At 30.9% G+C, this 20,555-nt stretch overlaps 1 protein-coding gene across 1 annotated transcript; it reads left to right on the forward strand.

Annotated features, from left to right (window-relative positions):
- Positions 1 to 11,811: 11,811 nt before the first annotated feature.
- On the forward strand, positions 11,812 to 13,228 carry LOC101501092 (peroxisomal membrane protein 11B). Its single transcript, XM_004506289.4, has 2 exons — positions 11,812 to 12,136; positions 12,664 to 13,228. The coding sequence occupies exons 1-2, from the start codon at positions 11,943 to 11,945 to the stop codon at positions 13,151 to 13,153; spliced, it is 684 nt and encodes a 227-aa protein (XP_004506346.1). The 5' UTR covers positions 11,812 to 11,942; the 3' UTR covers positions 13,154 to 13,228.
- The last annotated feature ends 7,327 nt before the right edge of the window (positions 13,229 to 20,555 follow it).

The following is a 20,555-nucleotide window of genomic DNA, read 5'->3' on the forward strand; positions in this document are numbered from 1 at the left end:
TGTAAAGCAGCAAAAGATGTTTTGCAAAAGGATGTTAAAAACTTGGTTTCTAAACATATTTTTGCCAGATGGCAATCATTACTTTCTTGTTTTGATTTCAAAATAGAACATATTAAAGGAGAGAAAAACTCATTACCATATTTTCTTACAAGAGAGTTTTTACAGGGAAAGCACAATGAGTCATAAAGATAAGCATGGACCCCCAATTACAGAAGAAAAAATTACAAAAACACCCACTATAAAACAGGTATTACAAACTCCCTCTTCTTTCTCCCAATTACCAAACCAAAATAGGTTTACTCCATTAACCTCATTAGCATTACCATCCTTTTACCCGACAACTTCCTTACAACCAAAAACAATAAGACCCACAATACAATCCCAATTGATCTCACCATTACAATTTGCCTTAAACACTATGTCCCAATTAAATACTCCAATACAAAAACCTGAAAAATTACCCTGTTACACACCCTCTAGTAACTTAAATTGTCCATTTATAGAAAAGGATTACGAGAAAATACTTTTTCTTGTGGAACTTGAATATTCATTAAGCAAATCATTACTTCAGATTATTTCTCATTATTACCTTCATGGATTTCATTATCTACCAGCCATCCCAGAGAAAACAAGATTATTCTATGAGTTTGTTTTAGTTGATATTGATTCAATAGAAATAACTCATACATACGACAAGAGTGATAAACAGAAAATTATTTTTTCAAAATTTAAAATATTAAAGGTATTATCACCAACAGATTGGAAAGATCACCCTTTAGCATTAAAATAAATTTCCAGAAGATTTACTCCTCAAGAATATTCTTTTTATGATTATATGGAAGCATGGACAAATCTGCTATTACAAGAACCCTTTGAACATTCCTGGTTCATTTGGTTTAAAAAATACATTTCGTTACAATTCCCATTATGGTTTATTAAATGGTTCCATGAATGGGACCTTAGCCAGAAATTTACCCAGAATTAGCTGGATCGACATTCCAGGAATTTATTAAAGAAACTAACTTTCAGAGTTATTAAAATTAAATGGTGGAACAAATTTAATCCATAATTATTAAAAGACTCTACACTCTTAGAATGGTTTAGAAGAAATCATAAATTTCTTATTAAGCCAAAAGAGAACATTAAAGAAGGACAATTCTTGGCAGAAAAATCCAAGATTATGGCAGAATTATCACCTTCTTCAAATAGAAAAATAATTTTTAAAGAAATTACAAAAGGCAATTACTGAATCAAACAATAATGATGAAGACTCCGTAGAACCATCTCAAAGCTTTACTCAACAAAATGAGGATGATTGCTATGGAATAGAAGGAATCTAAATTATTAAAGTTAGTTGAATTATTAAAGGCAAGATGTGACCGCACTCTTGACCCAAGGCATTAAACGACAAAACCAATTAAAGATTTCCAGACAAAGCATCATGGTTACTTTTGACAAAGGCAACTCATTATCTTGGCGTCATTATTAAGGCAGACAACATTATGCTTACTTTTGACTTTTGCAATGTATTATTAAGTTTTTTACTATTCCCTTTATTAAAGTTGAATTATTAGTGTTATCTGAATCATGTAAGGGCTTCAATGTAAATTAGTTTAGGGACATTATTGTAATCTAAGACCTACCCTTCCATTATAAAAGTAAGTGGTCCTTCATTATGCAAAGCATTCGCATAAAATATTTAAAAAGTTTGTCGATGTTACCTTGCAATTCCTTCATTCTCTGAAAGAAATAATTGTAAGTTTTAAATTATAATCATGAACAAATTTATGAACTTTGCTTACTTTCAATTAGTTTTTCAAACTGTTTTCTTATTAACAACTAAATTAGATATATTTCTTGACGATTTACCATTATTTTCACATAACTCTTTAGTTATGGATTATGTTTTGCTTTATTGAAGTATGTTATACTTATGTTTATCATTAATTTTTTGTTGCATAAGTATTTTTGTCAATTCCAAGATTTCACTTTCTCTTTTATCAGAGTCTAACCATTCCTTATATCTTTCTTCTTAATTATTGTTTGATTTTATTATCTAAATAAACGCTAGTAAAAAAATACTATATTCTATATTTTATATTTTTTAATTATATTTTTATATTTTTTTTATTTTATTATCAGATTCTATATTTTTTAATTATATTTTTATGTGTTTTCCAATCTAGTTTGTTCTTCTCTCTCTTTTTTTTTTAAGTTTGTTAATCTGTATTTTAATTATAATTTAGAATTAATAAATAATGTAATTCAATTAAATATAAAGTAAATATTAAATATAAATAAAATAATGTTAAAGTTTATTTTGATGAAATTTAAATATTTTTTATTTTTATGAAATTTAAATAATTATAAAAATTTAAATAATTAAAATAAAGTATAAAATGTATTAGATGTAATAATATCATCTAAAAATAAAATAAAATAATTTACTTTTGACATTAGAAAATGCATTTTCTTTTCTTTATTAAAATGGACAAAATTTGATGATACTCACAACAAGTCACTCAAGTTTTATCTTAACTAGACCAATTTGATGATGTTTACAATAAAATGATAATGATGATTTGTTTTGTGTTTGATCACAACGTTATCATTTAAATAGGTTGAACTAAGAACACACTCAAAGATTTAATCCTAAAATCTAGGACAAAAAGCAATAGTGTGTTTCTTGATAATTGAAGAGAACTTTGATAACTTTGCACTGAAGAAAGTGTAATATGTTTGATTGTAGCCTCTTGTAGATTCCAACTTCAAACACCTTCTACTTATAAACTTGAGAAGACTCCTTGTTGTTGTTATAAAGGACACATATAACTGTTGGACACATGTCCCAAGGTATTAGAGTATGTTGTTTAAACGTACTCTTCTTTTTGATTAAGCATCCTCTTTTCTAAGGATGTTTATGATCATCTTCTACTTTGTTTGGAGATGTCTGCATCAGTACAAAGACATTCTCTTCTGTTATGAACATGGTAAAGGAGCTTGATCATTCTCTTGACAGCTTGGGATATTCTGACATGAGTTGTAAAGTAAGATCAATAAGCTTGCAATGAGTTGTCCTTTGTACTTGCAGCAAAAAACATTTTCTTCTCAACGTCCTCGTGTCTTAATGTTCTCAACTATGAAGAACATGCATGAGTATGATATCCTTTCTCAATATTCTTTGCATCATATGAGAATGTTTGTTTTCTTTCTATTACTACCTACATTTTTTTTTATCAATAAAAAATAATATTATTTTTGCAATTTATGTTTTGATTGTCATTTACTAGATGTCCTCGGTTCTTCTATTAATGAGATTGATGATAAACACTTCTAGTTTTGAAGATGATGAACGTGTTCACAAATGAGTATATTTCAAAAACTTGTTTAAACTTCACAAAAATTTATTTTATAATTAATACACTCAATGGCACATATTATATCATTTAATAAAATCATAATTAATTAGATTTTTGTCTAACTAAAATTTGTTATTATTAAAATATTTTTAAGAGATTTTGCCTCAATTGGTTATTGTTTTCTGATTTTCTATTATCAATTGGGGCATCGTGTATTGCAATTATGTGCATTTAAAGGTTGTATGCAGGTTGCGTTTGGTCAGTTTTGACAAAATCTGATACTCAAACTGATCGATTATCTTTGAGTTTGGTTGAATTCTAAATCTATTTTTTATTTGACGGGAGAAATATAAGTAACAATAATAACAATTTAATTGAATGCAAATATATTTAATACTTGAATGTCTCAAAAACCATAAAATTTCAATCACATCATTTACCACATTTTAGTTTACTAAGCTACTACAACTTTTTAATAGTAATGTTTAAAATACCAAAAAATAGTGTTTAATAGATTTAAATGTAAATAAATTTAAACTAGATTCATCATACTTAATATTAATTTTTTAGAAATATTAATCGATTGATATTAAATACGATGATGAAATGTCTGTAAAATCTATAACAATTATTGACTAATCTGAATATTATATTTCATATTCGAATACGCCGTAAATTTATTTATCATTTTATCTAAATAAATAAAAAACTTTAACAAAATATAACATTTAAATAAATAGTATTTAGCTTAAATGAAGTTTTCTTCGCAACAATTTTTTTTTAATAAAGTTTCTTCACAATCGTATTTTAATTTATTCAATATTTTATTACATAAAATTTAATTTATAATAAAAATCAATATACTTGATAATTTTAAAAAAAAATGTATCTTTTCCGAATGACATAGATAATCTAGGGAAAACACCTTACTTTGATTAAAAAAAAAATAATTATCTAGAAGAGAAGAAGAAGGTGAATGGCGGCGCGATTGCAGGAAGTCTAAAATAGAAGAAAAATGCGGGTGGCAGCATGACTGCAGGAAGTATGGAAAAGAAGAAGAAGGTGTGCGACAACACGACTGTTGGAACAAAAGAAGAAGGTGAACGACGAGTTTAAGAAGTCTGGAACAGACGAAGACAAAAGAAGAAGTTGGGTGGCGACACAACTTTAAGAAGTCTGAAAGAGAAGAAGAAAGTGGCGCATATGTGGAAGACAAGAAGAAGGTGGATGACGGCTACTGAAACATGAAGGAGAAGAAGTATAATGAAACCTATTAGGCTTTTGTACTATTGGATTGTCAAACAATTTTTTTTTTAAACATAACTAGTCACCAGGTCGGGTCTACGGATTGACAGGTTCAAATTGTTGAACCCATTATCCGAACCGAATATAAGCGAGTTTCAACGGGCTGTGCCAGGTCGGACTTAAAAGTGACCGAATACGGATAAAAATCGGGTTGTCAGGTTGACTCACACCCATGTACACCCTTATGCATTTATACCCAAAATAAATATTTTAATATTCTACTACGTACCCATAAAAGTTTACTTATCAAATTAAATGTTTTTTTTAAAGTATTGATATTCTTTTTTTCATTTTTGCAAACAAAAATATTAACATTATTATTTTGACAGCAAAAGCATTAATATTCTGCTACCCGAAAAATTTGAAATTAATATAATATCTCATATAACTTTACTACAAATAATTTCTGTAAAAAAACTAAAATATAATACACATACTTTTTAGGTAAAAAAATGATTTATGTAAAAAACTAAAATAGTTTTAAATATTTGATTTGTTCATATAAGATCGTGTCTTTTTCATTTTTATTTTTGTAGTTCTCTTTTTTCTTTTAATTTAAATCGTGTAAATTCAGTTCAATTTTAAAATCATCTATGTTGTCACTTTTAAAGAAAGCTTATATGACAAACGGAGGAGTGATGCGGCCAATGAAGGTGTTATGTTTTAGTCCCTTCATCTAAAATCATAAATAAACTTGGGGATTATGATTCTCTCATTATTTCTCAATCATTGCGTCATCATTACCAGATCACCTACATCAAACAATCATCATCACATTACCAACAAATAATTTACAACTATAAAAGGTCTACAAACATAAAATTAAACATTAAATTTAGTAAATATAAACTATAACTACAAAGAATAAACATAAAAGTAACATATTTAAGAAAAATTACTCACATCCTGACGAGGACATCTCCAAAATCGCCGTTTATGGTTTTCATCAATGTTAAAGATGAATATACGCATTGCTTTCCTACACCATATTCTAGCAATTGAAAATGAGTCGAGTTTGTTGCAGACGAAGATGACCTCATGGTAGAACGAAGAAGAAGCAGATGATGATAATGCGATAATGGTGATTTGAAGATGGTGATGCGATTACAATGATTTGAAGAGGGTGATGCAATGATGTTGATTTGAAGATAGTGATGTGATGTTGGTGATCTGGTAATGGTGACACGGTTATAGAGAAAGAGGGAGAGAACCATAATCCCTAAATCTATTTCTAATTTTCGATGGAGGGACTAAAACTTAACACATTTCCATTTTCTTTTTTAATCAATTTAATTAATTAATTTAATTTTTTTAATTATTTAATTTATTTCTCTGTCGCATCAAACTGTCACGTCACTTATCCGTTTGTCACATATATTTTCTTTTTTTTTTTAAAAGCAACAACGATAATGATTTTAAAATTAAATTGAACTTGCGTGGTTTAAATTAGAAAATTAAATTGAACTTACACAGTTTAAATTGAAAAAAAAACTTACAAAAACAAAAATGACAAAGGCCGAGTCAAATATTTAAACCAACTAAAATAATATAATAAATTTTTGTACACATACTTTTTTTACTACTATTTTTTAAAATATAATACATCTTTTAATTTGTATTTAATATATAATTATATTTTACGTACAAATTATCATAGATAACCGTGCTTATATTATTTTTTACTTATGCATGCAATAATACAATTCCCATTTTATAGGACACTTCAAATACTTACAACTTAACTAGAAACTCACCAGAAAGTTTCCCTTCTTCAATCTAGACTATTGAATTTTTTAATATTATATCAATGGTGAATATGACATATGAGTATGATATACAAGTTTATTTACTTGTGTATCTTAAATGCCACCTTATTTGATATCACTATATTCTTTGTTTTTTTCTTCAGGACATATCAATTTATTCTTAGCGACTTAATTTCTTTGCATAAGTATTTTTGTCAAGTCCAATATTTCACTTTCTCTTTTATTAGAGTCTAACCATTCCCTATATCTTTCTTCTTAATTATTGATTGATTTTATTATCTAAATAAACGCTAGTAAAAAAAATCAACTAATTTTTAAATTCTAATTCAACTAAAAAATATAAATAATTAAGTTAGATATCTTGTTAAATATTTAAATTTAAAATATTGTTGTGTGTAAATTTTAAATGGTGATTATTATCACTCTTTCTAAAACAAGATTGAAAAAAGACGAAATTAAAAAAACTTGATCAATTTATGCTATTTATTATACAATAATATCAATTTAAAATAAAAGTTTACAATTGTCATGGAACATATATAGTTAATATGAAGTTTGCTGATAATTTTTCTTTCTTATCTTTTTCAAAGTTCGTAGTCTCAAATGATGGTGGTTATCATAGTTGATAGTTGCTTTTTTATTTTTCTGTCATTGATAGTTGTTTCTTGAATAACTATTAACTCCTATAATATCATCTTATTAGTAATCCAATTGGGGTTAGTGTACACGTAAATAAACAAGATTCATCATGAGAAAAAATGTCACCCCATTTTGTATTTAAAAAATTCTAAAAATAGAAATCTAGAATTTTCAATTCAAAATTTATTAGTTTTAATAAAAATTTAAACACCAAAAGTAGTCTTTAATAATGTACCAAGGATTTCTGTTTTTTTTTTTTGTCTTCTTCATATTATTATTATTATTATAAAAATTGGATATATCACTATTCATCTGATTATAAAATTGAGCAAGATTCAATATATTAATTAGTACGTATTTTGTAGAGTGGATGAATTTGGTCAATATATAACTTTTTTATGTGTAGATTAATATATAATTTAATGAATATGGATAACTATATACTAATTTATAATAGTGGTTGACATTTCTTTAAAAGAAAAATGGTCGACATTTTTAGTGACTAATAAATAGTAGAGTACTCTAATTTGAACTTTAACTGAGAGAACTATTGACTTGACTTTATTACTTACAGCACAAACTCCAAATTATCTAAACTTACCCAACATTTATTGGGGCTTTAAGCTAGATCAAAAGTAAAACTTGAATAAAATAATAGAAGCTTTTTTAATTTTAGTAATAATATTTTATTATAATTTTATTTAAATATTACTTTGTTGACTTTTTACGATGTAAAATATTATAATTAAAATTTAAATATGCAAAATATAATTGTAAATATAAATTATTTTGATTTTAGTATTTGCAAATTTTTTTTTTAATTTTTATATCTTAGTTGAATTAGAAAATGTCGAGGCTTATTTTTTATTGTTTCTATTCTATTTCATATATTTTTGTCTTACTTTCATTCTCATTGTTACTATCTTGGTAAGTGAAATATTATTATTTTTTGTGTTTTTATTTTATTTTATTTTTCTATATTTTTTTAATTATATTTTTATGTGCTTTCCAATCTAGTTTTGTTCTTCTCTCTTTTTTTTTAAAGTTTGTTAATCTGTATTTTAATTATAATTTAGAATTAATAAATAATTTAATTCAATTAAATATAAAGTAAATATTGAATATAAATAAAATAATGTTAAAGTTTATTTTGATGAAATTTAAATATTTTTTATTTTTATGAAATTTAAATAATTATAAAAATTTAAATAATTAAAATAAATTATAAAATGTATTAGATGTAATAATATCATCTAAAAATAAAATTAAATAATTTACTTTTGACATTAGAAAATGCATTTTCTTTTTTTTTTATTAAAATGGACAAAATTTGATGAAATGACATATGCGACCAGATATTATTTTTCATCAAATATGTAAATAATAAAATTTGTCAAAACATCACATTTAAAGATTCTATCCGTTGATATTTTGATAGTCTTATTAAATTTAATTGAGACACTAGAAGTCCGCAAATTGATAGTGTGAAAAATATTCAGAACAACCGTCTGAACCACCAAACTGTTGGGTTTTGGGCTCCCTTCCTATGTGGAGAAAGGCCCAATATGTGCAAGCCCATGTATCTCACTTAACCAAGTGGAGAGAGGTCAGATTAGTGGGAGAGAGACAGCTAATTCAGAGAGTGAGGCAAAGAGAAAAGTGAGAGAGGAAGAGAAAACCCATTTTCACATAAAACAGAGCGGCTGCACTAGATTCGCGAATTCTCCTTCGTTCACTGTCGGATCGGGCTGAAATTTGGACAGCAGGTTCGTGACTCATGGTACTTCAATATGAACGGTTGGATCGTCGATCAGAGGTCTGAGATGGGAGAAATTGAGCTCGGACAGTAGCAGTTTTTCCTGGTTTTTCTGCTGAACTTTGTTCTCAATTTCATGCTTGTTTTCTCATTGTTTTGGCTGATTGTTGTGTTGGTTACCTTGCTGTTTTTGGCTGGTTACTGAGCACGAATTTGTGCCATATTTAAAACTCTCTTGTACTCATATTTTGATCATAGTGGAGCTCTATTACTGGCTTGGTCCCGTGGTTGTTTACTTCTCACATTGAGAAGGTTTTTCCACGTTAAAAATTATTGTGTCATTTGTGGTAGTGATTTTAGTTGTTGTGATTATTTGTTGTTACTCCTCACAGATTCTTGCAAGTTTGGGAAATTGATTATCCGCTGCATATTGCTCTGTTAGAGTTGTTATTGTTATTTGTTGTTGAATTTCCCATCACAAACCACATTAAGAGTTCCAACCTCTTCTACAAACTTGCATAATAGTGAGAAAAGAAGAAGTATGTATATTGCAAGAAAGAATAGAGACAAGAAAATTCTAAAGAGTTATAGCAAAAGTACACTCACATATGTCACAACAAGAAACCATATTTGCACCCTCAGTCAGAGATCGTCATCATTTGGTAAGTTGTTATGAAAAATACACAACATTAGAACGAATTTAGAGGGAGGAAAATTAGGACTCCAAATGAGCTTGGAATATGATTGCCAGCAGAATTAAGGAACAAACAAACATCTTTGAAATTGAGCATCCAATTAGAATGGGAAGACCAAACCAATTTGTCCTTAGTAAGAACCTTAAGGTCTTTTTGGTTCAACGGAAGTGAAGAGGAGGAAGTGATTTTAAAGGAGGGGAGAATGAGGAGTTTTAAATGGTTTTTATGTTGTTTTGATTCCCTCTCCTCTAAATCTCTCAAAATTGAGGGAGAATAAAATGAACTCGAGAAATAACTTTGGCTCTCTCCTGTCTTAAAAATTGAATCAAACCCAAAAACTTAAATATATTCTTTCCCCCGTCCCTTCCATGGATGAAGTCTTTAACCTTAGAGTATAGCATATCAATGTAGAGTGATATCCATGGTGTCAATTAGAGGGGTTTGCCGCTTTCGATTTGTCTATGAAAAAAAGAGTCGCCACTAATTTTATTTTATTAAAGAAAAAATTAGATAAAATCTAAAATGATGATTTTGAACAAAAAAATTGAATTCGAGAGTCGATCAAGAGTAGAAAAAGTATTATTATCCTACATATTCCGTTAAAACAGTTACCCTATAATTAATTGTATACAAACTATTTATTTATTTAATTATTTTACCTCAAAAATAATAATAAAAAGAAGAAAATAAATCATCTACATTAATAAAGAAAGGAAACAATTTTCTTATTAATTTCGTTTGACAAGAGGAATATCTTGCTTTCTACATATCTCTATGTGAAAAATCAAAATACGCGTAGTTATTGGTAAAAATTATTTGAATGTTGGTTAATTTTATTATTTATTTTATAAAAAATGATTTGATGAAGCTTTTAAATAGAGCATGTTTCACGACTTTTTGTATATGTTTAAATGAGTTAATTGTAGTTTTAGTCTCTCTAGCGGAGTGAGTTTGGGTGCAGGTGTGAGATAGATATCAACACCTCAAACTCATCCCAGCCTCTGAGTTTTAATTGTAGGAAAAACATGCGCATCCAACAAAAACGGTTTTGTCCATCGAAATTGGAATAAATTTGGGTGAATACTCGCATGTATGAGTTATGTTGTTATCTTTAGTTGTCTGACTTATGTTAGAATCTCCGATTCCAAACGAGTTAAACTCACCACTAGAGTCTATAAATGTAGTAACTAGAAAAACATATAAATTTTATGAACCAAATGCTAAAGTGATGAAAATTGATATTGACTTTTACGGAAATAAATTATCTTTTAAATTGAGAAATAGTAGAGACACTAAAATAGTATTTGTCTTTTTTAATGATTTGTCTTTTTTCTTCTAATATTTTATGAAAAGTAATAAAGATTAAATATTTGTTTCTGCTTAATAATGTATAAATTAATCCCCTCATTCAAACAAATAAATTGCTAAAATTATTACAACAACTCAACATCCACACATTGCAGTGATGTTCTTCAAGTTCTATTCTTATGTCACATGCTCACTGACTCTGCAATCTCGGAAAGTAAGAAATACAAGAGAAGGTTGAAAATAGATGAACGACGAAAGGAGGTTGGGAAATGACTGTGGTCCAAAACTACTCGGCGACAATACAAGAGAAATTTGACGCTTACAAGTTGGAAAATGGGACAGCTGAGTCACGGAACCACTTTGAATATTTCATTAATTATTAATATACATTTTATAATTTTTTTAAATTATATTTTATTAATTACTAAAATACATTTTATAATATTTTTTTAACAAATAAATTACATTAATTTTATATTTTAATGGTTAATGAGATATATGTTAAATAAATTGATAATAATTTATATTTGTGTTATTAATGGTATAAGCTTGTATGTTTGTCAAAAAAATAATGTTTCAACAATAAAAAAAAGTTGATATTTAAAAAAAATATTTATTTTTCACTGCATAAATATATATAAAGAACAAAAAATGCATAAGTGTTAAATATTATGTGCATAATTTTTGTTTAAAATTTTTTTTTTGATCACTTCATCCTCTCTAATATTTTCTTCTCTCAACGTATATGGTGACTATATAAATGTCCAAATAACATTTTTCTTTCCCAACAATGATATTTCGACACATCTAACCATCTATAAGTTTTATCTTTACACATCTAACCATCTATAACCAGCATAAGAAGAATAAAATAAAACCAAATATGCACAAAATTCCAATGACAAAAAGAAAAATGAATGGTCGTATAATTAAAATAAAGTCTAACCACAAACATCTCTTATCCAAAAATCATTTCTGTGACTCTAGCTTAACACATAATAAAAAGATTGTCCGATTAAAAACACTTAGAAATAAACACAATGAACTAGCTGCTAGCTGAACCCATATCCTAAATGAACAGAACCAAATCCATATTCCTAAATCCTTCCTCACCATGAATGATAGAGTGGACAAATTGGTAATCTTCTTAGCAAAAAGAGATGGCATAGACAAGCTTGTGAAGACATTCCAATATGTCTCTAAGCTTGTAAACTGGAAAGTTGAAGCAACTCACCCTGACATATCAAAGAGGTTCAAGCAATGGGAAGTAGCCTCTGGCCTCAGCAGAAAAGCATTCAGAACTGGCAGGTTTTATTATAAATATACAAATTAGTTACATTTAGTTAGTTAGTTAGCTTTTTTCAAGCTCTATTTTAAAAATGGTTTCACTCGCGACAAAAAAATAAAGATAGTGAAGAAAAATCACATAGAAAATGTCTGAAATAAAACGTCGTTTATCAATAACAAATCTAAGAGTTATAGTTCTTTCATCTCATATGGATAAAAAATACATTTTCAAAATAGATCTTAACACTACCTTACCTCCTTAACTACTTTTGAATTTCCTTCATCTCTCAACTAGTATTACACATTACATAATAATATAAAAATAATTTTATATAAGATTTGTGCAATATTGTGATTAATTCACATCGCGACAACTGCAATCTGTAATGCAAACTCTGTATTAGCTGAAATCGTGAAATCTTTAACTCGACTGCGATTGCAAGTGTGACTATTATTTAAAACCTTGATCATTTCCATAATTTTTCTCATTCAATTTAATACAAAATTAATTTTCACTTTTCTCTCTTATATAACTTGATATCTATTAGGTTTCTCACCGGATTCAATGGTCTTAGAAGAAATCCTGGTTCAACTCAAACTTTAAGGCTACTGGCGGTGCTTTCTAATGCAGGAGAAATGGTGTATTTCTTCTTTGACCATTTTCTTTGGTTGTCAAGAATTGGAACTTTGGATGCAAATTTGGCGAAGAAGATGAGTTACATATCGGCTTTCGGCGAGGCTGTTGGATATGTTTTCTTCATTATAGCTGATTTCATTTTGTTGAAAGAGGGATTGAAGGAAGAGAAACAGTTGAGAAGTTCAGAGGGAAAAGAAAAATCAGAAGAAAATGAGAAAGTGATTCAAAGAATTAGAAATGATAGAATAATGAGGCTTATGGCAGTGGCTGCTAATGTAGCAGATTTGATCATAGCTTTGGCTGAAATTGAGCCAAACCCTTTATGTAATCACACTATTTCTCTTGGTATTAGTGGTTTGGTTTCTGCATGGGCTGGTTGGTATAGAAATTGGCCTTCATAAAGTAAAGTTCCAATACCATATGGTGTAATGTGCTTAATTTTCTTCACAATGAAATTTTTTTTGTTTTTGGTATTATCTATATATTTTACTCATCAATAAATTTTAGCATAAATATTATACAAACCCTATAGGCAAGAAAAGTGATCTCCTATATGTAGCAAACCCTTACACCTGATTATTTGGATTTGATTACAAAAGCAATCTTACAAATTAATGAATCATACATCGATATAGATCTTCTAGAAAGATGAATGTCCATGTTCAAGAAAGAAAGAGAATGCTAATGCATAGAAGGATATGAATGAATTCAAGAATTAGAAACATTTCTTGAGGCTTAGTGATGAGATTCTCGAGGAGAAGAGATAAGGAAAAAGTAGATAGTGAGTAGAGGTTTTCAATCCTTACTCTAGGTTTCTATTTAAAGGGAAGATTCACTAAATTACTTCAAATTACACTCTCAAATTCATATAACATCTGCCTATAAAAACTCCTTAAATCTTGTAGAATAGTAATCAAAGATAAGATTCAATTTAAATTATTTCGGATAACTTTTTTCCTGGCAATTAATTGATTAATAATAGATATTAATAGTTTATTTTATCAGAAAATAACGAATTGATAAATATCAGATGACTAATTAATTATTGTAAGATCCGTAATTTTCTAAACTCTAATTTATGTAACTTTATAGTATTTTGTATGAACGTGCTGCTTAAATTATTAGTTCAGTTATTATTTTATGAAATTAAGTACCAAAAGTATATTTTTCAGAGCAAAATATTTATTAATTGTCTTGTGTGTAAAAATAGTATAAGTCACAAATAGAAAATTTTTACCCTAGTTCCTGAGGTGGTTAGGGTTAGTAATATATTTAAAAAAAAATTGGAGGCTTGATTAAAATAATTCATCGGAGAATAATATAATTAAGTTACGAATGATTTATTATCAACAAAAATTTTAAGATGTCACATATTACTAATAAATTCATCTGTCAGTTAAGTCGAAAGAGTAGATATTTTTAGTTAGATTTTTGAAAGGGGACGTGATTACCCTAATTAATTTTATGTCAAGTTGGTGATGGTTTTTTTTTTTTTTTTATAAAGAAATTATACTAGGTAGTAGTGTATAAGTCATGGCTTAGAAACACAAAGAAGAAATCACTCACCCCTCTCTTCTCATTTCCTCTCCTCCTCATTTCTTCGTTTTTTTTTCTTCTTTCTCTTAGACAGAGTGTTGGTGCTTTGACCAAGAACACAAATCACCATTTTCCTCCTTGATCCAAGCTTTGTTTGAAGAAAAATTTTGAAGACAAATTTGTCCTCTCTATTAGGGGAAATTAGTGTACCATTTTGTTTGAGGTAAGAAAATTTATTTCTCTTTCTTTTCTTGCAATATCGTGGGCATACTTGTGTTGGGAAAATAATGAGATTTTTAGTTCTTTTACAATCCATTTGTATTGTGTTCTTGTTGTTGTAGTAAAAAAATAAAATGAGCAAAAACTGTTGGAAAAACCCTAATAACGTTGTGCTCAACAATCCATGTCAATTACATGATGAATAGCCAAAGGCGGAAGCGTACCTGTGGGAATTGCCATTAATGAAATCCTGAGATGATGATGATAGAGCCAATGGGTTGGGTGATCTTCCTCAGCAAAACACCCTGAAGACCTTTCTCTCTTGATGGGGATAGAGAGAACTAGAGAGTTTTCTCCTTTAGGGTTTTGAAACTGAATAGTCTTGTTGTGTTTGCCTTGGGGACCATTACCCCTATATATAACTATTATTAGTTATATCCCAAATTGCAGTATTTCCAATTCAGCCTCTCATTAAATTAGAAACTGCCTGGTATCTACACTATTAATTTTCATAACTATTATGCTCTTTAGCCATAAACTATTATATATTATTTGACCCCTAGTTTATTGGCTAATTATATAATGACCCTAACACACTTTATTAATTAATTACATATGTGACCCACAAATCTTACAATCTCCCACTGGTCACACATGTATCCTTAGGAGTGTGTTAGACTTTATGACGTCAAAAATGTCATTATAATTACCTTGAGTATAATCCAAATTGTCCCGTCCATTAATCATATCAGCACATGGAACCAAGGAGGCTTTCGTCATAATAAGCATAACTAAACCCATCAATGATCACCCGTACTGACACAACTAAATGACATAGACCCATTATGAAAAGTGTAGCATTAAAATTAAATGAAGTTGGTCAATGCATGTCAATTTTCAACTGGTCCTACTTTATCGAATGAGATCATACCATAACTTAAATGTACAAAGTAACCAAAAACTGAATACTTTAAACTTTATTTCTGATCAGAAAGTCCAAATACAATGTATTTGTACTTTACAATTAAACATAGAACATGAATTACATAATGGACGAAACTCCCACTAAAATCAAGATTCCTCAAACTGTAGCACACCCATGTGAGCAGTATGCTCATGAAAGACCTTGGGTGGTAGACCTTTAGTGAGTGGATCCGCAATCATGGAGTTTGTCCTTAAGTGTTCTATGGATATCTGTCCACTTTGTACCTTCTCTTTAACAACTAGGAACTTAATGTCAATGTGCTTTGACTTGGTTGAGCTCCTATTATTGTTAGAATACAGGACTGCTGATCTATTGTCACAATACAACTTGAGTGGTCTTTCAATCCCTTCAACTATTTGCAGCCCCGTGACAAAATTTCTCAGCCAAATGCCCTGGTCAGATGCCTCATGAATTGCTACGAATTCTGCTGCCATGGTTGATGAAGCAGTAAGACCTTGCTTGGCACTACGCCAAGAAACTGCTCCACCAGCTAACAGAAAGACATAGCCTGAAGTTGATCTTAAGCTGTCTTGGCATCCCGCAAAATCCGAGTCAGAGTACCCAGTGATCTCTAACTGGTCTGACCTCCTATATGTGAGCATGTAGTTTCTTGTTCTCTTCAAATATCTCATGACCCTCTTGGCTGCTTTCCAATGGTCAAGACCTGGATTGCTTAAATATCTGCCTAAAATCCCTACTATGAACGCTATGTCTGGACGCGTACATACTTGGGCATACATAAGACTCCCTACAGCTGAAGCATAAGGGATCTTTTGCATTTCTTGAATTTCCAAACTTCCCTTAGGGCACTGTTTGAGACTAAACTTGTCTCCCTTAGCAACTGGGGTGTCCCCTGGTTTGCAATCCTGTAACCCAAACCTTTTGAGAACCTTATCGATATAGCTCTTTTGTGACAATCCAAGAATACCTCGAGATCTGTCTCGGTGTATCTGAATTCCTAATACAAAAGAGGCGTCACCAAGATCTTTCATCTCAAAATGCTTTGATAGAAATTTCTTAGTTTCGTGCAACATGCCTATATCGTTAGTGGCAAGCAGTATGTCATCAACATACAAGACCAGGAAAATATGTCTGCTCCCACTGAACTTATGATACACACAATCATCAACTGTATTCATCTCAAAACCAAATGAGAGAATTACTTGATGAAATTTATGGTACCATTGACGAGAAGCTTGTTTTAGCCCATAAATGGATTTTCTTAGTTTGCACACCATATTCTTTGGGTCTCCCAACACAAAGTTTTCTGGCTGCACCATATAGATCGTCTCATCAATGTCGCCATTGAGAAAAGCTGTTTTTACATCCATTTGATGAAGCTCCAAATTAAAGTGAGCAACAAGAGCCATGATTATTCTTAAAGAGTCCTTCGATGAAACCGGAGAGAAAGTCTCTTTATAATCAATCCCTTCCTTTTGAGTATAACCCTTAGCTACAAGACGTGCCTTATATCTCTCCACATTACCATTGGAATCCCGCTTGGTTTTAAAAATCCATTTGCAACCAATGGGTTTCTTTCCTTCAGGTAATGGGATAAGTTCCCAAACTGAATTGTCTTGCATAGACTTGTACTCCTCATTCATTGCTTCGATCCACTTATCTGAACGAGAATCTTGCATGGCTTGATGAAAGTTGACTGGGTCGTCTTCCGTCATGCCAACATTTTCCTCTACCTCATTGATAAATACTACATAATCATCCGAAATAGCATTTTTCCTTTCTCTAGTGGATCTCCGCAATGGAGCTGGCTCTTGAGGCACTTGTTCTTGAGGATCTTGAATTTGATCTGGATTTTGTTCTTCCTGAACAACCAGATCATCTTGAGTTTGTTCAATAATGGGAAAGTCAATTGGTGGAAGAATCAGTTCTGGAATTGTTACCGATTCTTCCTCAAAGACAAAATCTTTAACCTTAATCTTCCCCCCAAACTCAATATCCTCAAAGAACGTTGCCGTTCCCGTCTCAAAAATTGTTCTCAAATTAGGATCATAAAATTTATAGCCCCTTGATTTTTCTGAGTACCCTATAAAATAGCTGCTAATTGTTCGGGGTTCAAATTTCTTTTCATTCGGCCTATAAGGCCTTGCCTCAGCTGGACATCCCCAAACATGAAGGTGCTTCAGACTAGGCTTACGCCCAATCCAAAGCTCATAAGGTGTTTTAGCCGCTGCCTTAGTTGGTACTCTATTAAGAATGTATGCTGCTGTTTTTAATGCCTCTCCCCAGAGTGACTCTGGCAAGGTGGAATGACAAATCATACTCCTTACCATATCCTTAAGAGTCCTGTTTCGTCTTTCAGCTACACCATTCATGCTGGGTGACCCCGGCATAGGTTATGAAATCGATTTCCCAATCGATTTACATAGTCAGAATTCAACTTTTGTTGATTTCTTGTGTTCCAAGCAATTTGATCCAAGTGTGTAGGATTGGATTATGGTTCCTGAAATCTTGCTCAATTAAACTGTTAGATTTATCATATGAAGTATGAATATTGTATGTTGTTAATTATGTCAAAACTAGGATTAAGTTGACTAAAGTCCAACAATCTCCCCCTTTTTGCATAAGTGACAATCATACAATTTTAACTTGAGCATATCAAACCATTTCAAAATCATACCAAAGAAAACAATTTATAGCATTAAATATGTACCAGATCAGAGCATAAGAGCATGTGTCAAAACATCATGAGTATTATTACATTATTAAGTATCAGAGCAAAAAACATCATCAAAACATCAGATTCTCCCCCTTAATAATGCAACAACAAGCATATTATCAAGTTATCAAGTTATAATTTTTCTCCCCCTTTGTCAATTAAGACAAAAAGGCAGAAAACAATACCTCCCCCTATGTTAAAGAACATAAGCATAGGAATTGAAATCATATAACTTGTATATCAGATCAGGACAAAAAAAATATCAGAGCAATTACTGAGCAAGTCAGTTGATTAAGATAACTGAATTTAAACAACATGTGCAGTGTATCAGATCAAACAAACAGACATGCAACAGATGTAGTATGGCAGTATTTATATGATAACAATTAATAAGTTCGCTCATACATATATTATTAATAAAACATAAAACAGCAGAGCAGCAAAACAAACAAAATAAGACATCACAAATAAGGAACTTGACCATCTACTCTCCTAAAGTGGGCTGGTTCTCACTATCATCTATTATCTAAGGAAGGGGTTGAGACCGCTGTATTACCCTCAGCAGGTGTCTCCTCTTCGTGAGTCTCAGGGTTAACTAGGGGATCTGGGTTTGGTTCCTCAGCTGCTTGGCGACCAATGTCTGCAATGTCTTCAAACGACAACTTGATACCTAAGTGAGTCTGAATCGCAGCCACATCCTGAGCAACCGAGTTCAAGGATGCTTGTAGAGTCTTCAAAGATGCTTCCAAACTGGACTGTGATTCGATCACCTTGGCATTGTGTGCCATTTGAGCTTCAATAAATTCTAAAATCTTAACAACAAAAGCAGGAGTAGCAGGGACAATTTCAGTTTGAGGCGGAGGTGGAGGTGGAGGCTGTGCTGGTTCAGCTGCATGCTGTGATCTTATCCAAATTCCTTGCACCCTTTTCAATTGCATCTGATTCACAATTGATTCTCCAAAAATCAGGGTGGTCTTGACAGATTCTTCATTTACCAAAGAAACCTTGAAGCGTTTGAGAATCTTGGGGATCAGTTGCGGATAAGGTAGCATGAGCTTAGTCTGCGATGCTTCCAACATGTGCCTGAGCACTATCCAAGTCCAGCTCATCCTTAATTCCTTGGATAATCCCCATAGCAGTAGTATGTCCAACTTCTGGACTACTGCGTGATTTCCTGATCTTGGCACTAACATACGAGTCAAAGCATACATCAACATTCTATGTTGGACCTTCATTTGACCAATGGGCAGTGAAACCGATTCAACGAACCCATCGACCATCAGGTCTTTAACTGCTGTGTGTCTATCCATAGACTCTTCCCAACCTTGGTCAGCAGTGTCGGCTTCTGAACTTCCATCAATGGACTTGCCGTAAAAAGGCAATCCTGATAAGGTAGAGAAATCGTCGAAAGTCATAGCAATCTTCTTCCCTTTGACTTGAGCAGAGAAACCTTCTTCAGTTAACTTGAAAGATGAGTAGAATTCCCTGATCAGCCTAGGGTAACAGTCAAGTGTAGACGAAAGAAAGTTCTCAAGTCCATGGAATCTGAGGTGATCCTGAAAAGTGAACTCGACATTATCAAAATAAGGAAAATCCATTGTCCTTGCTTCATGGATTTTTCTTTTTACGAAATCAGCTGATATGGAGGATTGAGGTTCCTTTTCTTTTGGTACAGGGACCTTCTTAGCAGGGGGTGAAGAAATGGGTTTCTTCTTTCGCTTTTGAGTAATCTCCTTCATTGCATCAGCCATTAATTTCTCAGTGGGAGGTTCCTTACGTTTCTTGATCTTTTCTTGAATTGGAGCAGGAGCCTTGCCCTTGTCTTTGGCAAGAATCTTGTGAGTTGGAATCGGAACTCTCTTTGTTAGAGTTGGTGGGGGTGAAGGAGTTTCACTTGTTGAAGATGAAGAAGGTGAAGGTGTATGTGGCTGGGTTTGTTTCACACGAGCCATGATCGCAAAACAAAAAAGATTGAATGTAGGTAGAGTGTAGATAGAATGAACAAACTGATGAAGATGCAGAAAAGTGAAGCAGATAGAGTGAAAAACTGAAAAATCTGGAAAATCTGGAAAAATCTGAGAAATCTGAGATGAAGAAATCGATTTTGTCCTTTACCTTTTTATACTTTAACCCTTGTCAATCGATTTCCAAATCGATTGGGTTACCATTACACCGAATCCTTAATCGATTGTGTAATTATGATGTCCAACGGCTAGTAAAAAAGTTCGCAACGGTCATATTCCAAATCGATTCCCAAATCGATTTTCCGTTTTACTTAATCGATGTCCAAATCGATTGTCCCAAATGTCAAATACTGAACACTGAATCAATCGATTTCCAAATCGATGCTCGGGATTTTTACAAAATATTTTCCAAAAAATCTGAA

The sequence above is a fragment of the Cicer arietinum genome, chromosome 6 (genome assembly GCF_000331145.2).
Source record: "Cicer arietinum cultivar CDC Frontier isolate Library 1 chromosome 6, Cicar.CDCFrontier_v2.0, whole genome shotgun sequence".
Lineage (NCBI taxonomy): Eukaryota > Viridiplantae > Streptophyta > Magnoliopsida > Fabales > Fabaceae > Cicer > Cicer arietinum.